Here is a 25472-nt window from a genome sequence, read left to right on the forward strand (position 1 = left end):
CTAGAATAGATTCCTTATTCCTTATGTAAACGCTATAAGAAGGAAAGAACAATTATAAATATCACATTACCGTTATTAAATTTGCTCTTAGTACTGCCTTAAAAATTAGAAGAATCGATGACTGGGAGTAAATCATTACGTAAAGAAAGAGGTATGGAAGCAAGTAATGACACAACACTACGAATCTGGTAAATAAAAATTTATTTTGTAAGTTCAACTAGATTGTTTTTAACTTCTGAAATACTTATATCTAGAGGCACTAGTCAAGCTTAAAATCTAACCGACTACAAATTCATATTACACTCGACAGTTATAATACTTGATTTATGCTCAGGATCTTGACCATAGTACATGCTTGAGCGTATAATGAAGGATCGTAATCGAAGTAAAATTGACTAAATCTAGTGATTAATATTCCTAAAACTTACTTCGAGTGGTTTACTTTGGGACTTTTTTTTGTTCTTTTGAGGATGAACTATTATTACTGTAATGTACTATCATACTGTACTATACCGTATCATACTGCACGGTGCGATAATAAAATGTAATTATATACGTAAGATACTCGCAAACTCACGTTATGTGATGGAAGAGGAGATCAAAGGAAATTACCAATACCTAGTCTTACTCTCAAATAAGATTATCATTACTCAATAAGGTATACTATAAAATTGGACTCGTCTTCGTATTGCGTATTTAACGATAAAATATCATCATTTGTCTTTCAATATCTAAAAATTGTCTATCTAAGAGTTAAAATCACCTCTCGTTCTTCTTTTCAAATATAATCGACGATGTCATCATTAAATCACTACAAATATTAATACTGACAACTAATACCGCAATAATAGTAACGCCGAGTTTAATGCTTATATGTTACTTCGAGTGTCATACGTGATAGAGAGATTTGCTATAGACTAATAGATTACTGCCTGTTTTATGTCACATACGATTTCCTTATAGAATATTGCAGTGTTCTTGAACTTTAAATCACGCTTAATTTGTAAATACATTTCTCTGTGCAAACGATAACTTACGAGTGAGGATTCAGATTTTTAAATCTTTCCAACAAGTCGTGTGACTATAATACATTTTTTTTACATTTTCCTATCCTTTTGTTCTAAATAAGCGTCATTAGATACACATGTAAAAAAAATCGCATACTTTCCTATTTCTTTTTTGTTTACTTATGTGCAATTCTTTTTAAGAAAACGATTATTTTCGCTAGTTTTAAATATGTGCTTCCAAAACTCAAACCTATTTATACTCTTGAATCTTTTGCAATTATTTGCATACTGCTGAGATTAAAAATCTTTATAGATTGTTTCACTATTGATTAATGAAATATTCAACTATAATAACTGGAAAGCATTGGAAAACATAATAAATTGGATGATAAACAAACTGTTACCGCAAGATCCATTTCCGACAAATGTCTCTTCGCACTTTCCGTTGAACAAGGCGCAAGGAAGTAGAGAATGAAAGAATAATCGTTCAAATATCTCGTGAATACATTTTCAATTAAATAATAAATTAACACAAACAATTTTTACAGTGCGAACAATTATCTTGTAAGTTATGTCAGACAGTAATCTCGATATTTCGGATAGAAGATAATTAGAATGGACTTTATATAAACTTTGTAACGTAATTGCAGCGCATTTACAGTAAGCGGCAAGTTATAATTGTACGAATGATACATATATGGCAAGGGAAGGCGGATTGTCCGCGGATGTTTCAATACGTGTTTATATTATGTTACAATATTATATAGTTGTCTTTTTATATACGACTATCCTCCAGTATACATAGATGTACACACACACACATATATATATATATACACACGTATATATCATGTTACATACATATGTGCACATATCTGTACATAATATATATTTTTCGAGAAAAAATATATATGTTATGGGATATTCTGTATATATAAATGGAGAACCAATAGAGACGTAATATTGGTGAGCATACCATTGAAACATCCTTTCTATAGACAATACACTTATTCGCACGACATAGCGCATATTATATATAATTCTTTCCGCCGTCACTATTGAAAACCTGACTATGTCATCCTCTCGACGAAACATATCTATTACAAAACGAGAAGACAAAGCAAAATTCGTTGAGCTGTTGGTGCGTATTGCGCTTGGCACAAATACACGACTGGTATCACAAATTGACTCCAACGTACGCGAGCCAAACACTTCGTCGCCGCACGCAATCTGTTTTACGGGAACGAGAAACAGCATGCGAAACAGGAGCGATAAATGGAATGTATCTCGCGTTTAGAAAAATAAACAAATAAGCTGCTCCTCGGACGCAACGTTTTAAATGCTCCGATAATCTAAATGTGAGTAATTCTGAATGTAAGTATATCAGCTCGTTGTATATTAGCTGAAAAACGTAAGACGCGTAGGAAAAATAGGCGTTCAACGGTCACTGTAAAATCGATTGCGTGCGACATACGCTTAAACTAAAGGTTCTTGTTTCCTTCGCTAATACGAAACTTTCCTTGCGAGAATAATATCTATCCGAAATAATACTTAATATTTTGCTAACGCGATTACCTACATATAACGCTAAAATTAATGGTTTTTGGTTTCTTCTTGCATATTACGCTAAACCATATTAAATAAGTTCTCTATGCAAAACTGGACCAACGCGGGCAGTGTGTCACTACGGCAGAATTGCATTGATAATACTGGCACAGTGAGGCAATGACCTTAGGATTCTCTCTACATGACTAAGAGTAGTTATATTAACATATTTATTTGGAAAACTATGTAATCATTCACACGTCGCATTATTATTATCCTGTTCATCCTATATCATCAATCACTTCCACTTAATTCCTATACACGTATATTTAAATACGTATTTAAAGTAATAACCAATCATTATATTGAACTGACAATTGCAGATTTAACATGCATATATAAGTCCTAGTTTATATCAGATAAAATTCTGTCATAGCATAAAAAAAGTGCGTGTGCTCTAAAATAATGTTTCATTATTCATTGCCTTGTTTTCCGTCTAGCATTTCATGCTGCTTTCTGCGTGAGATCAATTTTTGTGATTTTATACCTTGCTGCTCGCGAAGAATATAGCACAGTGAGTGGTAAAGCGTCGTACGTTATTTTAAAGTATATTTTATAATCGTTTCAATATAAGTCATAACAAACTTTCGTTTTACTTTCCTGAAATGGAAAATACAACTAGACGACAAGAAACAGATGACTATGCAGCTTGCTACAACACTGGGATTTGAAAATTTTATTAAAATAGTTTACAGTCAAAATAAACTTTTAACAAACCAACAAACAGCGCAGTTGTATACAAAATGTAAAGGAAGTTATAAATGATAGAGAAAGAAATGTGCAAACATGTTACGGAAGAGAAACAAAGCAAATTAGCAAAGAAAATGGGAAACATATAAATGATAATTCTATATCATTTATAACTTCTTTTACATTTTGTGTACACTGCGATATTTGTTACAGAGAAAAAAAATATTCACGATTTGAAAATATCTCTAGTTTCACCGTGGAAATCTTGAAATGTGATTATATTATTGCGTTAAACAAAGAAAACTTGCTTGAATGAAGTCATTCATATAGTTCAACCAAGAAAAAAATGTTGAAATAAAAAGTTCTTGTTGATAAAAAGTTGAAATAAGAAATTCTTATAAGAAGATTAGTGATCTTGCTCGAGCCTTTTATAAATGCGATAAATGTGAAAGATGTTCAAGTTTTGTTGCACCATTTTCGATCATGCACCTTTTTTTAAAATAAACTTTGATCAAAATTTATCGACATAAACTAGGATTATCCAAGACTTTGCAATGAAATACACGGACATTCGTTACGATCCTGATATTAAAATACATGCGATGCGTTTTGTAATTTGCTATTGAATATTTCTGCCTAATATCTAAACAATAACCTCTGCTGCAAAACATATCGGAAAGTAATGATTAAAATTACATTTCTTCTGAATTTACAGCAAAAATTATATTTCCGAATTCCAGCAAGAATAAAAAATAAGATAATAAATTGCTGCCATAAATGGAAAATTGCAATTTATATGCGAACATTTATGAGAAATTCTGCCCCGCCTTTTTCGCTGAACTTTGCAACGATTACTTTTTACGATTAAGACCCATTTGTCAGATCTGAATCCAATCACAGCCGTTGAGGATGCAAAGTGCAACTTAATTCGTTGCTACGATATCTAATGACCTACAAAAAGATCCCAGATAGCATTTCGTTAACTCATAAATAATAAAGTTATGAGTCTCGGATACTTCGAGATAGAAATACGCAAGATCGTGATCGACGCCGCTATAAAACTTGCATGCACACTTACGCAAGGATATGTTCATTGTGTATGATACATGATGTTGTCACGCGTGCGTATTATATGCATTACATCAAGCGATAGATCATAATTTTGTAAAAAAAAAAAAAAAAAAAAAAAAAAAAAAAAAAAAAAATGCGATTACGCGTTAAATTTGCGTATCTCTGACGTAGAATGTTATCTGGGGATGTCGTAGGTGCAATGCATTCATATATAAGACACTAATGTTGCCTCTTAAAACTATTTTGAACTCAAATCCTTTAGATTTAAAATCGTAATTAATTAGCCTTATAGCTTATGCGCAAATATATTATGCAAATAGGTAAACAAAAGTAAAACACATAGGAATGTCGATAACACATGACAAGATTGTTTTGCACAAGGAAAAGATTATTTGTACAAACTCAAATATATCCTCTAGGTGTTTCGTATAATGCAGCAAAATGTAGAAAGATTTCTGGTGAAATTAGAAAACTGATGAGAAGCAATACGTTACGAGTCACGTTAATACTAAGAAATCCTGCATAGATATGTGCTGAATCGATTTTTTTTGTCAACAATTATTGCTATTAACAAGTCAAAATGATAGAAGCTCCAAGTTTTGATGTGAATCTTCTTATCGACTACAACGAAATTATTAATAATTATCAATAATTCGTAATACACTCTGAACACCATAAATATATCGAGATCATAGGGCGCAAGAGAACACTTGCGCGAAATCCTACGATTTATGCTTTACTGATACCAAATTCTGCCATATCATAACACGCCGAACGAGCGATCTATTTTGCACTAGGAACTACGTATTCGATCATTGGAGTTTTTGCGCTTTTTATCATGTTTTTATTACTCTGATTTAGTCAGATATCGATGTCGAACGTGTCTTGCTCACACGGCTTTTTCACCCAATTTCCAAGCTGTGCTTTCACGAAAGCATCCTTCAATTGACGCTTGGCAAGCTGCCCAAGAAAAAAAAGAGACGAGATATGCTATATAATATTTAACGAAATATATCGAGCAATGACCAATATACATCTTACACACACACACACACACACATATATATATATATATATATATATATATATATATATATATATATATATATATATATGTTGTTGTGTGTGTGTGTGTGTGTGTGTGTGTGTGTGTTATTATTCAAGAGATGCAATTACTTACCGAATAATCTTGTACTGAAGATTTTGCCTCGCTGTACTGGCGACATCTGTCCTTGTCAATATCGTTTATAGTCGGAAGTTTAAGTAAGAGATTAAAGAACCGCCTGAAAAATGCTTGTTTAGATATCCTAGAAGGTTTCATCAGTTCATCTTTGCCAGTTGTGCAATTTATAACTTCGGCTTCGGTTTGTCCTAATATGTAATAAGAAAAGAAAAATTTGTTATAAACTATCCTGCATATTAGTTTCTGTAAAAGACCAAGAAAGTGTACAAACCGATTGTCCAATTGACGCTATAATTAGGCGCTTTTCCAGGTTGCCTGACCTCAGAAGATGTGATTAGACTCATTAATGGTTTATTAAGTCTATATGGCGGTGGTAAACCCTGAATAGTATGTTCAATGCGACCGCACACCGCTCTATACATATGACTCGGATTCAAGAGACTGCCGAGGACAATGCTGTGGAAGTAAATTGGCTCGATGAAGTGGCTTAGGAGTGCACCCTGCACACCAAGTACGTTCCACCGAGCTATTTTGTCCGAACACGACATCGTCAGCAGTCTTTGACCCTTTAATTCAAGCTTGAAATTAAAATGCCGATAAAAAACAATCGGCGCATTTGTATAAAACTGTGCATTTGTATTAAAAGCAGACGCACGTTGAAAAATGTGCATTTGCCTTTAACATAAATAATACATACCATCATTACACCATCCCAGGTTTGAATACTCTCATTACTTTTTACAGGAATAGTTCCTTCGCCAGATTCTATCTTTGTACGTAATTGACCTCTAGCTCGTCTATTGGGATGCTTGTCTATGTTATCGTTGTCTTCGTGAGGTGAGAAAATTCTCGCATCTCCGCAGGGGGCGGTATTGATATATAAATGAAATTGGATGCCTTGTTTTAACTTGAATCCCTTCTTAGCTGGCTCGAGAATAGATTCGAGGCCTTTCTCTTCAGTGTGCAATTCTAATTGTTTATAAAGATACTCACAGAGACACCGTCGTGCTACTACTTCTGCATGACAATCATTTAGAGCGCCACCAGTTTGGCTCAAATGATCGCCCGAGATGCATTTCGTACCTTTAACAAAAAAAAAAGACATTTTAGTATATACTTATTAATTATAGATGTTGTGTCTGAATATAAAATAAAAGGTATAAAATAAATCCGTCTTACCGGTAGTGACACATATCAATTCTACTTCTTGTCCTTTCGTTATTACAACGCCAGCTAAAACTTTACGTCGCGCGTGTTGCGGTTTGGATTGAATAAGTTCGTGGAATTTCTGGTTAACCATCTTGCCTATTTTGTCGGCCAGCATTTGCGGTAAACTCATTTGCTCTTGAGAAAAATTGACGCGCACAGGAAGTGGTAAACAAAACGAGGAAGTCTGGACGTTTCGCAATTTCGCCAAAGCGGCCTTACTCGCCGCGGCTTTCGCCAGTTTCTTACTCGGGCCGGTCCCTTCAAACGTCTCGCCATTAATAGTTACCGATATCGTAAACTTTGCATAACTTTCCCCGGTATCGGATATACAGTTATATACGACTCCTGGATATAATTCGTTAATCAACGCCACTGGACCTTTTTCTAGGATCTTATTAGTATTCTTCGGCTCTTGTGTTAGTGTTTTAAACGCATTGACAAGGTGATTATCACGTTCCGTGACGTCGCTCGTAAAATCTGGCTCGAGAGGCACAACAGGCTGGCAAGTATTGATAGCTTGGTGAACCTCAGGTGTATTTCTAAACTGAATGATGTTCCGTAAAGCAAGTTCAGCAGCCGCGTGCTTTGCCATCTTTTTGGTACGCCCTTGCCCTTCATACGACTGTCCGTCAATTTGTACCGCAATCGTGAATATTGGAGCGTGCGTTGGTCCAGTCTGCCCGACCATCTTGTACGTAGCTCCAGTCTTCAGCTCGTTTAATGCGCATACTGCATTTTTTGGTTGTGGATTTTTATGACGTTTCTTCGCGCTGATAATATCTAATTAAATAATAAATTAAAGTTTGTTACTTCTGCGTTATCACATAAATATCAAACATTAGAAAATTCAAGATTTTTATATGATCTGTGATACCTTTTACACAAAAATATATTTTTCTATAAAAATTTCTTATTAAAAAAAAAAACGGAATAATAGTAAGTATAAAAGCGCAAATGCAAGGTGATATTCTAATCTGGAATTATTTCATTATATTAAAATTATTTAATTTAGTTTGTTTTGTTATATTAAAATTACTTAATTTCGGATATATTGTAACAATAAGGTACAATTACCTTCTAGATCTGCCTCTGAGGATCTCTTGAGAATTTGAGACTTTGGTGTATTACCTTGCCCCATCTGCAAGATAAATTTGATATAACACGTGCCACACCATTATACATACCGCCAAGGCCCAGTTTCACAAGTGTCGGTTAACTTTTAGCCTTGGATTAACTCACTCTTCGTCACTTTCTAATGTCCATTTCTACCAACGTAGATTAACTTTAATCTCGGTTTAACTTGCTTTCTATCTTTATCTAACTCTTAAAATTAGAAAAAGATGAAAGGTAAATTAAACCGAGATTAAAGTTAATCGGCGTTGATAGAAATGGACATAAGGGAGACGTTAGGAGACGAAGAGCGAGCTAATCTACGGCTAAACGACGTTCGTAGAACTGGGCCTAAGCAGATCGTTTTATTTTAAATCTCCGTACTACATTTACCGATTCGTTTCACATCAGTACAAGAAATCGGAAGCATAAAAAGAACTCGCAACTTTTTGTCGTCAAAGCTTCCAATATCATTCTAATGTTGTAAAAAATCAACTAATCTGTCACAAGTCACAAAGCGAGCAGATCTTTTTATCATTATCAAGGACACTGAAGAGAGAACCGTCGCTGAATGCGATTTTGGAATATTTTTTACTGGTAAGCTGATGAATGTAAAGGTTAATTTTAAGAAACTTGATGCACCACAAGATTGCTAATCAAGAATATTTAGTATTTCCGCTTAAATATCTAGCATTCTTTCCTCGGCTCAATGATTCTCAGGCACGTGTACGACTGTATATACGTACCTTTTCAAGTTCAGTTTCATTTGTCCCTTAAATAATCACAAGAACAAACCAACCGAAAAGCGTCTCAAGACACAAACGTTCTCTATCTAAAGACACTCTTCGAATAAAGTTCTGTATTAGAGTATTAACCGATTCGAACGAACTTGGTTTGCATTGTTTTAATTATTAAATTAATCGAAACCGTTTCTCGTGAAATTGCATTTTATAAGAAGCGTGCAAACAAAAACGCTATCAGGCGCTCTTGGCTCCTGACCTACCACAAGTATCTCACTTCAGATTTAACGGGGAGGAAAACAAATTGTTTGGACAAACGCATTCGAATCGAAGCCCGCAAAAATTTCCAACTCAGCTTTCGTCGCAAATCAACTTCGGTCGAATCTGTTAACAGCGAGACGATCTCGCTGAAACGGCGCGAGGTACTCTCTAAACAGGTGTTGAAGATAGGTGTACCCCCCCCCCCGGTCAAGTGTCGTAATTATTAAAATTCATGGCGACTCACCTGCGCCGCGTGACCGCTCGGCAAGCCCTCCGACAACGTACTACCGTTAGCGGGAGTCATCGTCACGCCGCATTCTGAAACGAGAGAAATACCGAGGCGTGACGAGGCGTATGAAACACGCGCGGGGCGCGGGGCAATACCACTGCGTGAGAGCGCATCAGCGGGGAAAATCAATAGAGCCATCTCCGTACTTGTCGGACTCGATTGCCGGTTGTTATTCAGCAACGCCAGCCCGTTGGACATGCTGCGCCCTGCGCCACTTGACTCGCGCCTCGCACTCGCACCACGGACGAGAACGAGACTCGAGAGACCCCGGTGGAGATGCACACGGGCACACAGGCGTCGGGGTCGGGGAGCGTGGGAATCCGTGCGCCGAACACGCGCGACCGTGCGTCGGTGTCGACTGTCGACTAAAGCTTCGGTTCGGGCACGGCTACTCTGCCATCCCGAAAATCCGCAGCGCCATTGCCGTTTTTTTTTTTCGCATAATCGACCTAACCTGATCCCTCGGCGGAGAGGCGGGCAGGCGGCACTGGGCGGCAGGCCTCCAGGAGTCGTCCGTGCGTGCTGTCCGCCCTCGAGAAAAAACCGTCAATCGCTTATATCGCTTCGCAGTTCCGCGTGGAATTTAACCCCCTGCTCTCCTCGCGACGACGAACGTTCGTCGTTCGAGACGGAGAACGCGTGTCTGCGAATGCGCGAAGGCTCGCAGGCTCGCATCACTATTAGCAAGTAGCAAGTAAGTAGTATCAGTGGCGTTTCTTGTCTAGGGCGCTGCGAGCGGTGCGCGGTGCGGTGCCCCTGCGCCCTGCGCGCCGTTAACACGGTGGCACGATGGGGAGGGGACTGATAACCGAGAAGGGACGAAGGAGAGAGACGTGCGAAAGTGACGAGATAAAGAAAGTTTCTTCGAAGTGGAACACCCGTCCGTCCGTCTTTGCAAGGTAAAAGAGAAGAGAAGAGAGAAAATCAGAGAAACAATGCCGCGACGCGTTCAGTCGGGTTTTCCGAGGCACGATCGAGTCTCGGAGGAGAGACGAGAGACCCGTCTTGAGGCGCCGGGCGTGCGAAATTGGCAAAGTCATGGTGGAACTTTAAAGAAAATTTCCCCCGAAATAATAATCCGGGATAATCCGTCTGTCTTTGCGACACAAAAGAAAAAAATTAGAAAGAAAATAAGAGAAACAATGCCGCTACACATTATCAGTCGGGTTTTCCGAGCATGTGTTTCGAACAATCCGTGTCTCGCTTTAAAGAAATTTTTCCGAAAAAATATTTGTCGTTCTTTGTAACGTGAAAGAAAAAAAGAAAGAAAGAAAATAAGAGCGAGACTGGTCGCTGCATTCAAGTCGGTCGGGTTTTACGCGCGCACGTGTTTCGGAACACCCTCACCCCCGTCTTAGGGCCGGGGCACGAAGTGTCTGAGCAGAATAGCTGACTTATAATTTCAAGACGGTGCTTTATGCTAAATCTTTGTTTTTAGCAACGCACAATACCGTCTTGTGTCTCAAGTCTTGAACGAGTGTACAAAGTGTGTCAACATTGTAAGATCAGCTATTCTGCTCGGGCCCGACACATTGCCGTAGCGTTTTACGCCACCTTACGTGAGAATTGCCTTACGCCACACGTAAGCCAAACGTACGGCAACGCACATAGAAAAACGTAACGTAACGCATGTAACGTATGATATGCTACGTTACGTTTAATTTTCTATGTGCGTTGTCGTACGTTTGGCTTACGTGTCGCGTAAGGCAATTCTCACGTAAGGTGGCGTAAGACGCTACGGCAATGTTCGTGCCCCGGGCCCTTTTACTTTCGAAATTGACGACGGGGACGTGGGATATCAATTTCTCGAGAAAGTAAAGAATTAAATTTCTTCGAAAACGGAATATCCGTCGCTCTTCAGGCGCGTTCGCGGAGCACGCTATTAAACGCTATCGCGTCGCTCTGTCCTTATTCTAGATCCAACGAGCGACGAAGATAGAACGATGCAATGACGTTAACAGCGCGCTCCGCGAACGTGCCTAGCAACGTTAAAGAAGAAAAAAAGGAGAGATACCGCCTCTGCATTCAGTCGGGTTTTCCGAGCGCGAGTTTCGGAGCACCCGTCTCGCTCTCGAAATAAGGACTGAGGAGGGCACGCGACGTTGACGAGGTAAAGAGAAATTTATCCGAAACGGAATATTCGTCGCTCTTTGCAATGTAAAAGAAAAAAAAAGATCGAATAGAATAGAATAGAATAAGATATGCGTTCACAATTCGGGTTTTCGAAGGACGAGTTGCGGATCACCCGCCTCGATCGCGTCCCTCGCGCCTCGTGGCGATTCCTCGTCAATTTGTCACGTGCACACGTGCGCACCCAGAAGATTCACACCCGTGCACGAACTGTCTCGAAACCTCCGGTTGAACGTGAAGTTTCTTCTTTGTTCGAGGACCACGTAGGAACTGGCTTGATCAACGACGTGGGTGGAGGCGTCGCGCTGCAACGTGGCGTTCAAGATAGGAGAAAGGGGGAGGGTGTGCTTTTTCGATCTCGTTCGATTTCACAATGCCGAGCTTATTAATTAATTGAAAATTTTCGTAACGATTCGACAAGGGCTAAAAAAAAACGTTTCTCTCTCTTCTATAGTTTCTATGCCTTTGAGATAGCGTCTGTTATCCGGAAGGACTTCTGGGACTCTCATGTTTTTTTTTTAGTAACGAACGAATTTTCTTTGTTTTTTAACTTTGCTCCTTCCGATTCGTTGATCGCCTTGCCGAGTCGCGACGTGTTAAAAATTAAATTAAGAGAGCGCGATGGGAATAGTATTATACGATTGACGATATCTTTGTTAGTTATGTTTTTATAACAATTACAAATGAGCCACTTGAACGAAAATTATCATTGTTACAAAATATCCGAAATTAAGTAATTTTAATACCAACAAAACAAACTAAATTAAATAATTTTAATATAATAAAACAATTTTAAACTTAAATTCCAGATTAGAATATCACATTGCGCTTTTTTATTATTACTAATATATTATTCCATTTTTTAACTTCTGATGTAAGTTACGAAGGAAATTTCATCCTTACCTTGCAAGTTCTCGTATTTCTTCACTACAGCCTCAACGTATAGGGAGTCGCGCACGCCGCGTCGCACGATCTCGTTGTATCCGATGTAGAGGATGTCCGGATCGTCGGCGAACAGTCCCCGATTGAAGCACTTGACAATCGTCCTGAGGTCCAGGTGATTGATCAGGTAGCGCAGCTTCTGCAGGAGGCCCCTTCGCGGGAGGCTGCAGAGTTGGGCACGCCACGTGACATTGCACACGCGGTAGAGGCGCGTCGAGCGTTGCACCGCTATCCGCGTTATCGTGATGACGATTTCATAGAGATCCTGCCGTTGTACAAGTTGTGCGGTACTCATCTCACAAACGCGCGAGTCGCGAACGATCATTGCCTAGCTCGCGCGGGCACGCGCGCAGGGTGAAAGGGGAAACAAAAATCTCAAAACTCGGACTTTACGAACGAAGCGTCTCGCTCAACACAATACGGTTTGTTTATCTTACATTAATTTAAAAAAAAAAAAAAGTTGCTGCTCGCGCGATAACGATAACGGCAAATTGATACGATTCGATATCGCCTACACGACGCGCCCGGGATTTGTAAAAAAAATCACATCAATTTGCCGCTACTGTTACGGACCGCACTCCCCCGACCGACACGTTCACCGTCGCACGCTCATCTACGAGCAATGCCGGTCATGCTGGATCCTACCGCGCATGTATACCGGACAGGATACCGATGAGCGATGTAAACACTGATCTATTCCACCTTTATTTCTAAACAGACGCTCGTTTCAATAGCAGCCCAGGTACAATTCTCACGCCTCAGGAGTGTTCAAGGAGACTCCGAAGCCACGAGTAAAGCGTACTCTTGAAAGAAACGGTCCTTTTTGAAGATAAGATATTCGACGGTCTTCTCTTCGATTGCATTCTTAGTGCACTCTGAAAACTAACTGAAAGGTAATAACACGTGCTATAGGTTTTTCGGTTGCCAAGGTCCTTTGGAGGCCCTCCGGAATGTGAAAGTTATTTAGTAAGTCTTACTGCATTCGTCCGTTTAAATTACAGATGAATGACGCTTTCAGGTATTGGGTAAAAGTACAAAAGAGGAAGGGAGAAGGGAGCAACTTGCTATTCGTAAATTTTCTAGGGAGAGCAACAACCAAGTTGGTGAAAATTCTAGAGTATACCTTAAAAAAGTCGGGAATAATTGTGCTCTAGGGCCTAGGGCTAGGGCTAGGGTATTAGTAAAAAAAAAAAGAAAAGAGGGAGAAAAGGAGGCACTGTGATTGGAATTCCTATAGGAACTCTTCGTACTATTCGCAAATTTGTCGAGAGTGCTCCTGAAGATAATCGTTTTTACGCTTTCTCAAAACCGGTTTGAACGTATACACATTCGAGTAAGAATATTTCCTAACTTTTCAAAAAAAATTTTTTTTTTCAGGTAAAATTTCCTTTGTTCTTACTCGAAACTTCTTTACCAATTGGAATTGGATTAACTAACGACGGGTTTAGTCCAGAACTTAGGTTTTTACCGTTTATCTGTTATATCGAGGCGATCTTTTATCTCTCTCGCCTCTAGTGGAGCGAGAGTTAACTGACATTCTTTGCAAGATTAGAAATACTGCTGGTAGGAATCGATAACACCAAGAGTAAAGTAGTAAGCCAGTATCCCGAACGTACTTTTATCGATAAATGTGCGCATTTATCGTTAAAAGTGCGTCCAGAATATAGGTCTTAATATATACATACACTTTACTTTTGGTGCTATATTGATATATTTCATGCTTTCTTCGTTATCTCGTTCTCGCGCGAATTCCTATTCTTCGTGTCGCTAATTTTCATACGAATAAGCAAAAAAAATATAGGAGGTGGATATTTAGATGAGAGATTGAAAGCATCTGATTAGTTACATCATATCGTTGCCATATTTCGAAGTATCGTATTGATATACTCTCTCGTGCTTAATACATATTAGATAAAATACATAAATAGACATTAGACCGCACTGATTTTCGTGACGCCATTGCTCTTTTGGCTAAAGAAAGGGACAGAAATCCTATCTCTTTCTCTCGCTGTCTCTCCATTCGCGCCTGCGTGATGTTACATTACAAAACAAGGCGCACGTTGCTTTTCGTTTTCCCCATTCTTCGATTAAAAAGAAATTCGATTTTAGATAGATCCCAAGATTTTTCCAGATAATTTTATCCAGTCATTGCAATTTGCTGTGCAATTATTATAGAAGATTATTTAATTATTGTTGAATTGTTATGACGGGCGAATATTATTTTGATCTGAGACGTTTCGGGAATCTTGATACAACCTGATATACCGTTTATTCAAATTTCAACATAATATGCGTGCAGTATATCAGAAAGATTCAGAGACAGATATTGCACACAGATATTGTTTTACTTTGCGTGTATATGTGTGTGTAACAATTCCGAAAATGTATATTAATCTAAAATTTAAGGAAGAGATGATCTTCAAATTCGAATCGTGAAAAGCGGCGAGATTTCGCTAAATCGCACAACAATCAAGTATTCTGAGATGAAGCGAAAGCATGAAAAAAAACAAAGACTGATGACTTATTTTGATATCTTACACATATGGCTTCTTATTCCAAGAACAATTTTATAGAATCGTATTAGGTAATCGCTAATTATTTCGCATCGGTCGGGGACGCGAGTAATTAATTCGAAAACGCAAGGATTAATCAGCGAATTAAAGGGGAAGATTAATAAAAAAACATAACGGTCGACGGGATGGAATAAAAATCGGTTCTAAGTGCAAGTGAAACTGTTCTTAATCGTAAGCACATGACATTTGCTACACTAAGCCTACGCACGATGTTTCATGATATGTTAATTGTGACATATACATATAAACCCTCACGCACTTTCTGCGTTCGCCATTCTTCTCGAGAATTTGTCTGTCTTCTTTTTTTTTGCTGTGTTCCCCGAGAAAAGGGATTACAATAATACTTACAGCTCCTTTTCTTTATACATATGTCTGTTTTCTCTTACACGATTTCTACGATGACATTAAAACTGACTTCGGTTAGAGACGTGTGTTAGAAGATCTATAGTTTGGTGCGCTATGATTTACGTCGCCGCGGTGGCAGCATCATTTATATCTTCGGATGAGTTGCGGGGTAAAAATTGTTACAATATTGAGTTTCAAGCATATACTTAACGTATGTATAAGTACCACTACGACAATTCAGGGAAACTCGAAGGAAATCTTTGGCGAAGTTATGTTACATCGCAACTTAATATAAGTTACAGTTCTATTCCAACTGAAATCGATCCAGTTAAAAGTCTAATCGGAGAGATATCTGAGATACTAACATGATTCAAAACTGTCAACAACGTAACGTGTGTTAAACATGTGAAAAAAATCAATTCGTCTAATGAAAGACCGCGCTTCAACGCGCATAATATGGATGAGCTAGCAACTCCATAAGATATCCAGAAGTATAATGTAAGAGCAGATTATCTTCGTGGTACGAATCTAATTGATATATATAACGTCCCTGCTAACATACACGATACACAATCGGATATTCATCGTACATTTACATTATATATATACATATATTATCTGTATATATATAATTGTGACTATATATAATTTATAATACAAATACGCACACACGCGTGTCCAAAGTGCCTTCTCGAATCGGTTGCTACGTGCGTAAGACATTTTATATTTCAGTCTTTATAACATTGTATAATCTGGCTGTCCACAAAACATCGATATGTGTGATTACCGATACAAGAAATATCACTTATGGCGTTACACTCCTCCGGTGTTTCGCAGACCGTACTTTATCCGTCGAGAAGATGGCAAATCGTTCGTTCTCCAAACGAGAACAAGGTTCTCGAAAACTCGAAAAAAAAAATAAGATTGCCAAAAATGTTACTGACATTCTTCTCTTAGTCGGAACTTTGTTATCGGTTAACATACGGTTTGCGAGGCACTACGTATACAGTATACGTATGATTCTTTTGCAGAGGTATTCCCGGAATAATATTCGAATTAAAAGAGTAGAGATACATTGCATACATCTATTTGTTCTTGTTCCTCGAATAATAGCGAGTCTCCCGGTAGAAGCGCGCGTGAAATAGAAGGCGACTCTCGTATTCCCGGCCTCGGTAGTAGATAAAATCGTGCTGCTACAATCTTTATATATATATATATATATATATATATATGTATATATATATATATATATATATATATATAATATTTGTCTATATATAATATATCTAATTTTTTCGTTTTCCTTTTTCAACAGTATTATACAGTTTTTTTTCTCACACAACATATACCTTATACACACATACAATAAAAGTATTTAATAGATAAAGTTCATATAATTGTAAATAACGATCAACAATCTGTTTGAAAACAGAAAACAAGTGAAAACAAGTGAATAGTAGAGTCTATACTTAAGAGCATGTAGAATATTTACAGGTGACACAAATTGTCTCTTTAATTAATTTAGCTCGTACACGTTCTCTTTTAAATTACCGTTTAAATTATCGATGAGATCAATGGATCTGCTACGATACTTATATTTGTCGTATCAAATCTTGCAGGCCTTCTAGTTTCTTTTGTATATTAATTTTCTATTCGGTTTCCGCCGATTTAGACGTGTCTCGCCTAGATGAAATCTCACGATTTGTTAAATCGTGTATGTTACATTTTCTTAACGACTACCACCGCTTTGGGTGGCATTTGAATGGCTTTTTCGAAGTGAGTGCGACGTATAGCTATTTCGCTGTAGTGCAAACACCAATCGCTACTTGAATGTTACCACAAAAAACGCAACCGGTATTTATGAAATCTATAATACGTATGGTAAAAACAATTATATAATAACATAAATAACTCGCTTCTGTTTTCGTACAAACGTCATTAAAAAATACAGTCTAAAAAACAATCAATTAGCCTAAGAGAACTTCGAGGACTTAAACTTGATAAAGCTCTAAGAAAATTAACAGCGCGCTAAAACCTCTATTAGTGACATTTCTGATACATATATATCTTTTAATATTTAATATTATATATATATATATATATATATATATATATATATATATATAATATTCTAGATGTTCTGATATTCTGGATATTTGAGAAATATGACATCCAAAAGGTCTATTCGAACTAATAAATTCGACATTCATCAATGAGATTATTTTTCCTTCTTAATCGTACATACGGGAAGGTAAAAAGAATCGTCAGGCAGAAATAGAAGAGTAACGTGTCGCACAGAGCATCAGGAAACTTTCGATAGGCACTTTCGATTAATTTGGATTTAGTCTTATCACTAATTCCCTGATACCCTCGACTCGTGAACATCCGTTTAGAGAGTCAGAAGGAAGCAACAAATATAATATATAGTGAACAAAAAATGGATCGCAGAGGATGAGCAAGTAAAGAGGGGGACGGCGATAAGGCTGTCGTCAAGATTTCGCAGATCTACTGAATAGGTTTAGAAGCGTCGATTCACTTTTCCTTTTTCGTTCGTCCGTAGATATTTTATCACAACGTACGTCTCGATACATACCATACAACGGCGGCGCAAAAGCGACCGCACGCGCGTCCACGTATACGTACGCCGCACGTATGCGTGTCACGTTTCCACGTACAACGCACACACATGTACATACGTTAGATAGGAAGGCGCATAAATCCTGAACGATACATCCTTTGGTTCGAAAATTCGAGGTCAATTTTTTCGCAGCCTACAATGTTCAATGACCGTTCAAATTACAAAAGATCGTCATAATGTTTGATCTTCAAAATATTATAACGAATGACCCTCCACGACGTACCGGCTACGGAAAAGTCGACTCTAAGTTAAAGACTTTAAGTACGATTAAGTTTAAATCCGAGTTGTAAAGTTCGTTAATCTTATTATATGTATTACAGGTGGCTTTGCACACGTGGATTCCTATGCACGCATACGTATACCTATCTGTATGGATATTTATATTTACGTTACTATTTGTTCAGTAATGTCTTCTCAAGCGTTCACATTTCAGTATATCGTAGTCGTGGGGAACAACCCGCGGCATCGACAGATCGAGTCGTTACCAGTCGTAGTCGTGTTGATGAAAGGGATTGGTGCATGGTTGTTGGGCGTGTAGTTGGATAGTCGGTTTTACGACATCGAATTCCCTACCCACCACTTCACTGTAGATCTATCAAACAGGAAAGTATATGTCATCAATTTTCTCTATGTAATGTAATACCATTTGGAATATATTAATTTTTGTTCTCGTAGCAAAGTATAGATAGGATTTCTTGTTCAGCGAGTGTGTAGCCTCTCGTAAAAGATGCGGCCAATAAAGCCGACAGCGTTCTTCCTCCGTTTTTGTTTCATATTTTGTTTGTCTGTCTGTTTGTTTGTTATTTTTTTTCTCTTATCGACTGAAATATTGCGTCCTCTCTCTTTGCCGGACGTTTTAATGAGAATGGTTTTACTGAACCTGGAAGCTCCTACGAATATACTCGTCCTCCCCCTTGCCAGTCATACCGTAATTATATCCCCCTTCGCCGCCACCTCCGCCGTTTAAGAACGGATTCGTTGGGTTGCCAGGGCCTGCGAGTCGATGAGAAATTAAAAAAAATTAGACGATAAAGCCCATAGAAAGTTAGGTTCAAAGTAATTGGTCTGGAGAAAAAAAAATCGGAAAAATCTCTGCTTTTCCAAATGGAATTTCTCACCTCCGTTAGCACCGGGTACCGCGAGATTTCCGCCAGCGGTCTGATAAGTCGCCCCATAGCCAGCATCCTGATTAGCCAGTTCGTGCAAGCGAGTGGAACTTAGAGCACGCGGTATAGCGTTGCTCGGTACACCGTGCGGTGCCAAATGGGTAGCCTCGGCTACCTGGTGCGGATCTTCCGTTTGTGGCAGCTCGGATACGAAGCCGGTATCCTTTCTATAGAAATTGATGAACATGAAGGCTAGTAGGACAAAGATGCAGATGAGACCGTACACTCGGAAAGTCGCAGTCGTACCTGCAAATCAAATTCGACGATTGCTGTCCGATGAATATTGTCACAAATTAATACAACATTATTGTGTGATAGAAATTTCGCAAATCCTTAAATAATTTATAATATGTGAAAAAGCCAAAATTATACAAGTCTGAGATCGTTTGGGTATCGAATCAATTGTTTGTGAAGAGCTGTACATGTATTATCTTATCTCGAGGCATTGAATGTTAAAAGCTTACCGTAAGCCGCGACGAACATGCCACCAATTACCGCACCGCAGCCTCTTCCAAGCCCATGGTGAAGTCCCTGAAGTACACCCTGCGCGCTCGAACGCAATTGCGGCGGCGTATTATGAGCGATGTAACTGCAGCACGCAGCCCATACCGCCGCGTGCGTGATACCCTGAATGAATTCAAAGGGTAATACCCACCATGGGTTTTTTAGCCAAGATATGTAGAGGAATCGGAGTATATTTCCACCCAGGCCCAGACACAATACCTGAAATACGTTATAATTATTTAAAATATTATAAATATGAGATAAATATATAATTTATAATTGACAGAGCGTGGAAAATAAGAAAGGCGCTCAGTATATTTTTCTCTTATTTCTTGTTGTAAAAGTGATATCACATTAATTGTTAGTTAAAAATATGTCAAGTATTAACATAGTTTCGCGATTAAAATTGCGCAATCGTTCTTCGAAAAGGTTTCTCTAACTTGTTGAAAAAATCCGCAAAGAAATCATACCAACGTGTAATTTTATAATTAAAATTTAATTAGTTATTACGCAAGTTCCAACATAGCTTACTAATATATTGAAGATTCGTTTTACCTTAACGTGTCCGATCTGTCGAATAAGTTTGAAACTGAAGAAATACGCGAAGATCTCGGATATATGATTGATCACAGACGCAACGCCGAATAGAGTCGGCGAACCACCGTAATCCTGAAGATGCCAGAATAGGAAAGTGAAGATCAATCCAATGCCAAATCCCATGAACCAAGCGACGAAGAGGAACGACGCGCATTTTAAATTCTTGAATTGCTTTATTACTGCCAGCCATTCCGGTATTTCCTTCATCGTTTGGGCGAACATTTTAGTCTAAAATTAGAAAGTGGGCTCATTAGAGCGTGACATTATTTGTAATGCTAATAATTTTTAAGATTGCTTTACGTAACTCACTTTGTTTATTAATAAATGTAACATAATAAGAGTTTTCTATTTATAAACGTCTTGATAAAAAATAGATACGCACCTTCCCTTCGGGAGGCGGAGGCTTAGGATCTACAGCGGCGGAGGAATCCTGGAGCCCAGGCAGATTAAGCTGCTGGGATAACTGGCTTTGCAGTTGCTCTTCCCGCGTTGGCTCGGCTGGAGGTTTCGCCACCTCCTACATATGAAATATAATTAATAAAATTTCAATAAAGTCCATAGACGGTTGATTTAAAATTCATTTCTTTCTGTGGCAATTGAAATTTCTGATTAGTGATTACGGAAGAAGAGTAAAAAGAAGAAAGTTTAAGAAATCTATCACGTGAGAAATATTTACGAAAAATACGTTTCAATCCTAGTGATTCTTTAATACAATTTTCAAGCAGCGGTATTTTATCGTATAGATCTATAGATTATAGATATTGAAGTGGACTTACCGGCTCAGCGGGAGCAAAGTCATACTTGAAATTAATTTGAGTTGCCGTTATCAACGCGGCACCCATTAAGACGCTGAATATCGCAAAACAAATCGTGTAATTTTTTTCTCTCTCGTCAGGCCTACAGGGATGATCCGGAAATGCGGTACTATGATCGAGAGCGATTCCGACGAAGAACATGGCCAAGCCCCATCCGAGACTTCCAAACATGCGTTGATGACCGTACCTGGTGGTTAAATTGATCAACTTTACGATCACCAAATGCAAAGTGGAGTTGGACGAGCAATCGGATGTGTTTATTTGAAATAATTTATTAACTTCTCGAAGTAACGTAAGTAAAAAAATTAGCCTCTCGAAAGTGCCTAATTATAAAAAAGTAAAATTGCCTCATTGTTCTTTAAACGGTATACTGATTATATTACCTATCGGCGTCTTCACCGAGTAAAGTAATAACAGCTGAATCGGCTAATGTTATGGCAGGTGCCGAAAAAAATTCACCGACTACTACCAGCAACAGCAGAAGGAAGAATGTTTTTTGAATATCCTAAAAAATCACACATTCAGTCAATATGTTAAATTATTATTTTTTTGCCTACAAATCTCTTTCTTACTACATTAAATATATCTATACTTATATCTGTATTTTACAGATGGCAAATTATAGTTTTTCAAGGCATAATAAAATCGGCCAGACTTGTGTGACTTACCGGCAGTCTGTAGACTATAGAACTGAAAAGTGGCTTCACCCATTCCTTATTCTCTCTTTCGTTATAATTCAAGGCGTTACTAACTGACTGAGGAGACAACTCTCCCCCGTGCGATCTTAAGCTCCTGCGACTCCTTATTAATATATGCATGTTTCTTTTGTTTTTCTTTTCATTGTCATCGATTTTGATCACGTCACCCTCGTCCGAGAATGTTTGCCTCTTATTCACGTCTCGTTTTACCATTATCTTCTCCGGCGGTGGCTTCACGCGCGTTTTGGTGCGAACGTAAGCCTTTTTTGGAACTGTTCTGTCAGTCATTGGTTCATTCTACAAAAGAAACACATTTATTAATGTATATATAATTGTGTAACTTTATTATGTAATATTAGCAAAGAATACACGCTAGGAAATATCTGAAATTTTATAATTAAATCAATCATAATTTTTTTAAGCAGAACACGCAACTTTTTTATGGCAGAATCTGATAGATTCTAGTGAATTCAGATACATATACGCATTATTGTAAATTTTATCATGTATAAAAAAAGGCACAAGCGTTTGTACCATCATGAAGCGTTTGTACTCCGACACATCGGCTGGACGATTTTTCCTTTGCAACGTTTCAAAATCGATCCCCCCTGCATCGTCGACATTGCTTTCGGACAGTGACTTGTATCCAAGATCTTCTACATCGCCCTTATCCGTGACGGATGTCTGTCTCCTGACTCTATTATTTCTCAGATCGTACATAGTAGAGCCATCATTATCGAAATCTATAACATCGTTTCTCTCAATATCGTAAAATCCAAATTCCTTCGGTTTCTTCATATAGTCAAGTATCTCGTTATCGTCCGTACTTCGTCGTAATCTCTCGAAGACGACGTTGGACGCGACCTCCAGATACTCCTCTTTCTTCTTGGGATAGTACAATTCATCCAGGTCGGTCGATCTTTTTACAATTCTTTGTTCCTTGTTGGACGCCTCGAGATAATAAGAACTGTCATTGCTGACCACGCAAGAGGTGGGCGGAGGCTGAATGAAGCCCAACGGTAGAGTGAAAATGATCCAGCAAGAAAGGGAAGCCAATAGAAGAAGTTTGCCTTTTTGCCATCTACGGACAAATGGAAAGAAATGTAAAAGTTCACTTATTGTTCCATCTTTCTTTCATTTTCGAATGTAAATATTCTCAAAAAGGCAAATAAGAAGAAAATGCTGGTCACAAATGGCTCGCTGCATATAGATTGATCAGTTTTTTCGCGTGTCCCTGGCCTTATTATGCTCCGGATAGCTAAGTGATAAGAATTCTTGCTCGCGCGGTAGATAGAAATTCTCATGGATTTGATAAATTTGTGTTTACGGTTACCGAAGAAAATCTACATTCAGATACTGTGTTTCTAGGTCCCTTTTTTTATTATTAATCTTGCTGTATTTTCTAATTTGTGTTGGACAATTATAAAACTTTGTTTTAATTTTTAGCAGGTGTCGCTGGTTTTATTAAAAATTACGATAACACCATGTATTTTGTATCACTAGAAAGATATTCTTTTTCGAATGAAATATATAGAAGGATCATAAGTGCGCAGATTATATTTTCTTCTGCCAATCTGTGATTTTATTATTATTTTATTTTAATAAATTTTATCGCATAATGAAAAAAAAATATAAAATTAATATATACGTATCTGTTGCGTATCGAGCAAAGATCACGCGTGATAAACATCATCCGCGGATCCTAAATTGTTAAAAAATAATGACCTCAAATTGATAAGGCAGCTTCCTCAGCTTGCATTTATCTTTAATCTGAATCATCACAAAATGATCCCTACTGCTATCTCTTCCGCTAGACAACGCGTCATAGTGCCATAGTCCAACGACCAATGATATAATCTTTCGATTCATTAGGCTAACGTGCACACATTTCGATGAAATGAACACGGTCTCACCTGTCGGCCAAGGAGCCCCAGAAAGGAGCGCTCATGAATTCGATGAACGGCCTGAGACCGATAAGAAGGCCGCATTGACCCGCGTTCATGCCCATCTGCTTGAAGTACACCCCCATAAGCGGGAACAGGGAGCCGAAGGCCGAGTAGAAGAAAAAGTAGAAGGTCTTGACGGTGAGGAGTTCCTGGTCGACGGTGCCGAAGAGGTACTCCAGGATGTCGCTCTTACCGCGAATCTTGTGCGTGGCCTCCTTCGGTTGGGGGTACATGGTAGGATCGACCTCACCCTCGGCCTGCGGGTCCACCTTTGGCCTGGCGCCCGGCATTTGGGGGAGAGTTCTGCCCGACGGTTGGGCAGTCGGATCGTTCGACACGCCATAATCGTAATCCTCGTGTCCATAGTTCTGCATGATTCCGAGCTGGCTTTCGCGCGGAACACCGAAACTCACGGCTCACCTGACCGAGCGTGAATCCCCAGCCACCGGATGGAACGTGCAACCCCCTGTTACATTCGCGCGACGGGCAGGACGCGCCGCGGGATCCCTTCGCCGTCCAGCAGCCGTTCCACCCTTTTCGTCGAACCACCGCGGATTGGACTCTCCGATTATATCGACTGTCAAACCGGTGCTCGGTTCTCCTTCGCGGTCGAATCGATGTCGGGCTGTATGGGGCAGCTTTGCTTCCAAAATCAATATACGTGCTACTGCGCCGGCGTAACTTTTACCCTCTTACTACCCCTGCCGACGCGACATTGTCTCAATGCCATATCGACGTGGCTAGTCTTTCGGCAGATACTATTTTTTCTTCTCTTCCAGTTTCATTGTTCTACAATCTGTCATCCCTTTCTCTCTCCCCTCGAAGAGTAGAAGAATGGAAGCTATCAAATTTTATCCATGATCGCATTTCCGGACGAGAGAAAGTGCATCTAAATTTTAAAGACAGATCAACTCGAACAAATTTTTATTTGACGAGAAAAATCATTGTTGTAATTCTCTGATATACAACGTACTTATACCGTTGTAGTCAAATAGAAATTAGAAATCTACTCAATCAAGATCACGTGCGAAATTCAAGAAATATGCTTGCAAAATATAGTTTTCCATCGATTTATTTTCCTAAAGTGAAAGCCGTGCTTTCTTTATCTATATTGCTAGTAACTCGGAAGGTATTAATACTGCCGCTGAAGAAAAATTGATTTCAAATTTATCAAAGGATCTATCATTAAAATTAACGCGATTTGTGTATCGTCTTGTAATATTTCCAAACTATAGAAGTGTAATATTTAAAGATATATATGTGTGTGTGTGTTTTTGTGTGGGTAAAACTGAAAACTAAATAACAGCGAGATTTATTGGAAGAAATAAATAATTGCTTTATTGCGTCGTCATAACCGTATAAATATGCATTTTGAGATTAAATAATTAACAATTTCTTATGTACAGCTGGCCGTGTATAACGGGTAATTCGTATTTCATGTTGGTATACGGCATTCTCGTAATTTTTAAACAACTTTGGGTATCAGGTTCATGTGTGACTGCGCCGGGCACGCCGCCGAGGAAGCCGCGGTCGCCGCGGTTGACGATCGTGCAGGCTTGGGCGGTCCTTGAAACATGCAGGTTTTCGCTGTCTTCAGAAGACGCCCGTTGTTCGCGGTTCGCCAATAAACTGTGCGAACCGCCTGCTTTCCAGCGACATAGCTAACAGCTCCACCGATCAGCATCTGCGAATAAATCGTTCCGTTAGATGGATTTCGTAATGTAAAGAATATTGATAATGTGCGCGTGTAGAATTGTATCAAAGGAAGAACAAATATTTGTAGAATGGAAAATAAGTAATAATTCTACTCAAGTGTATGTACAAATGGTTTCTTTGTTGGAAAACTTTCTGCAGTGCATTAGTATTGTTGAAAATCCTGAAAAGTCTTGTGAGTTTTAAGTACTTAGAAAATCTTTTCTCAAAAGTGTTTGCAAGTGTCAAGCACTTGCGAAA

The 25472-nt window shown here is 38.6% G+C and overlaps 2 protein-coding genes and 1 long non-coding RNA gene across 12 annotated transcripts; 1 reads left to right on the plus strand and 2 right to left on the minus strand.

The window, feature by feature from the left end:
- Positions 1-184: 184 nt before the first annotated feature.
- Adar (adenosine deaminase acting on RNA) lies at positions 185-12930 on the minus strand. Of its 7 annotated transcripts, none has more exons than XM_077417509.1 (8): positions 12199-12930; positions 9121-9194; positions 7840-7903; positions 6736-7545; positions 6254-6639; positions 5828-6122; positions 5554-5744; positions 185-5333 (listed from the first exon to the last, which is right to left on the minus strand). In XM_077417509.1, the coding sequence occupies exons 1-8, from the start codon at positions 12560-12562 to the stop codon at positions 5235-5237; spliced, it is 2283 nt and encodes a 760-aa protein (XP_077273635.1). In that variant the 5' UTR covers positions 12563-12930; the 3' UTR covers positions 185-5234. The 7 variants fall into 7 exon arrangements, with proteins under 7 accessions (XP_077273635.1, XP_077273631.1, XP_077273630.1 ...); XM_077417505.1 differs by lacking the exon at positions 12199-12930 and adding an exon at positions 9620-9759 and having other exon boundaries at positions 5828-6134; XM_077417504.1 differs by lacking the exon at positions 12199-12930 and adding an exon at positions 9312-9681.
- Positions 9824-23569, plus strand: LOC143903702 (uncharacterized). Of its 2 annotated transcripts, none has more exons than XR_013258787.1 (4): positions 9824-10064; positions 11083-11275; positions 20956-21167; positions 23446-23569. It is a non-coding gene; the product is annotated as an uncharacterized LOC143903702 (long non-coding RNA). The 2 variants fall into 2 exon arrangements; XR_013258786.1 differs by lacking the exon at positions 23446-23569 and adding an exon at positions 21487-21589.
- Positions 14482-24156, minus strand: Jef (major facilitator superfamily domain-containing protein 6 jef). Of its 3 annotated transcripts, XM_077417483.1 has the most exons (12): positions 23487-24156; positions 22401-22654; positions 22108-22316; positions 21544-21870; positions 21259-21380; positions 20837-21062; positions 20443-20577; positions 20019-20288; positions 19424-19682; positions 18912-19205; positions 18674-18786; positions 14482-18385 (listed from the first exon to the last, which is right to left on the minus strand). In XM_077417483.1, exons 1-12 carry the CDS (start codon positions 23891-23893, stop codon positions 18275-18277), a joined length of 2727 nt encoding a protein of 908 aa, XP_077273609.1. In that variant the 5' UTR covers positions 23894-24156; the 3' UTR covers positions 14482-18274. The 3 variants fall into 3 exon arrangements, with proteins under 3 accessions (XP_077273609.1, XP_077273610.1, XP_077273608.1); XM_077417484.1 differs by having other exon boundaries at positions 18721-18786; positions 22108-22654; XM_077417482.1 differs by having other exon boundaries at positions 22108-22654.
- Between the last annotated feature and the right edge of the window lie 1316 nt (positions 24157-25472).

The sequence above is a fragment of the Temnothorax americanus genome, unplaced genomic scaffold (assembly GCF_048541705.1).
Source record: "Temnothorax americanus isolate GAGA-0224 unplaced genomic scaffold, ASM4854170v1 Scaffold49, whole genome shotgun sequence".
In the NCBI taxonomy this organism is placed as follows: domain Eukaryota; kingdom Metazoa; phylum Arthropoda; class Insecta; order Hymenoptera; family Formicidae; genus Temnothorax; species Temnothorax americanus.

What these genes read in the sequence shown, in the direction of transcription:
- Adar (XM_077417509.1), bottom strand. Translation starts at nt 12,562, where the DNA reads ATGATCGTTCGCGACTCGCGCGTTTGTGAGATGAGTACCGCACAACTT. An exon ending in CGAGCGGTCACGCGGCGCAG is followed by an intron (nt 7,904 to 9,120) that starts GTGAGTCGCCAT and finishes TTTATCTTGCAG; the next exon opens with ATGGGGCAAGGTAATACACC. An exon ending in CTCAGAGGCAGATCTAGAAG is followed by an intron (nt 7,546 to 7,839) that starts GTAATTGTACCT and finishes TTATTTAATTAG; the next exon opens with ATATTATCAGCGCGAAGAAA.
- Jef (XM_077417482.1), bottom strand. Translation starts at nt 23,893, where the DNA reads ATGCAGAACTATGGACACGAGGATTACGATTATGGCGTGTCGAACGAT. An exon ending in CTATAGTCTACAGACTGCCG is followed by an intron (nt 21,381 to 21,543) that starts GTAAGTCACACA and finishes GTGATTTTTTAG; the next exon opens with GATATTCAAAAAACATTCTT. An exon ending in CATGTTCGTCGCGGCTTACG is followed by an intron (nt 19,206 to 19,423) that starts GTAAGCTTTTAA and finishes TTTGATTTGCAG; the next exon opens with GTACGACTGCGACTTTCCGA.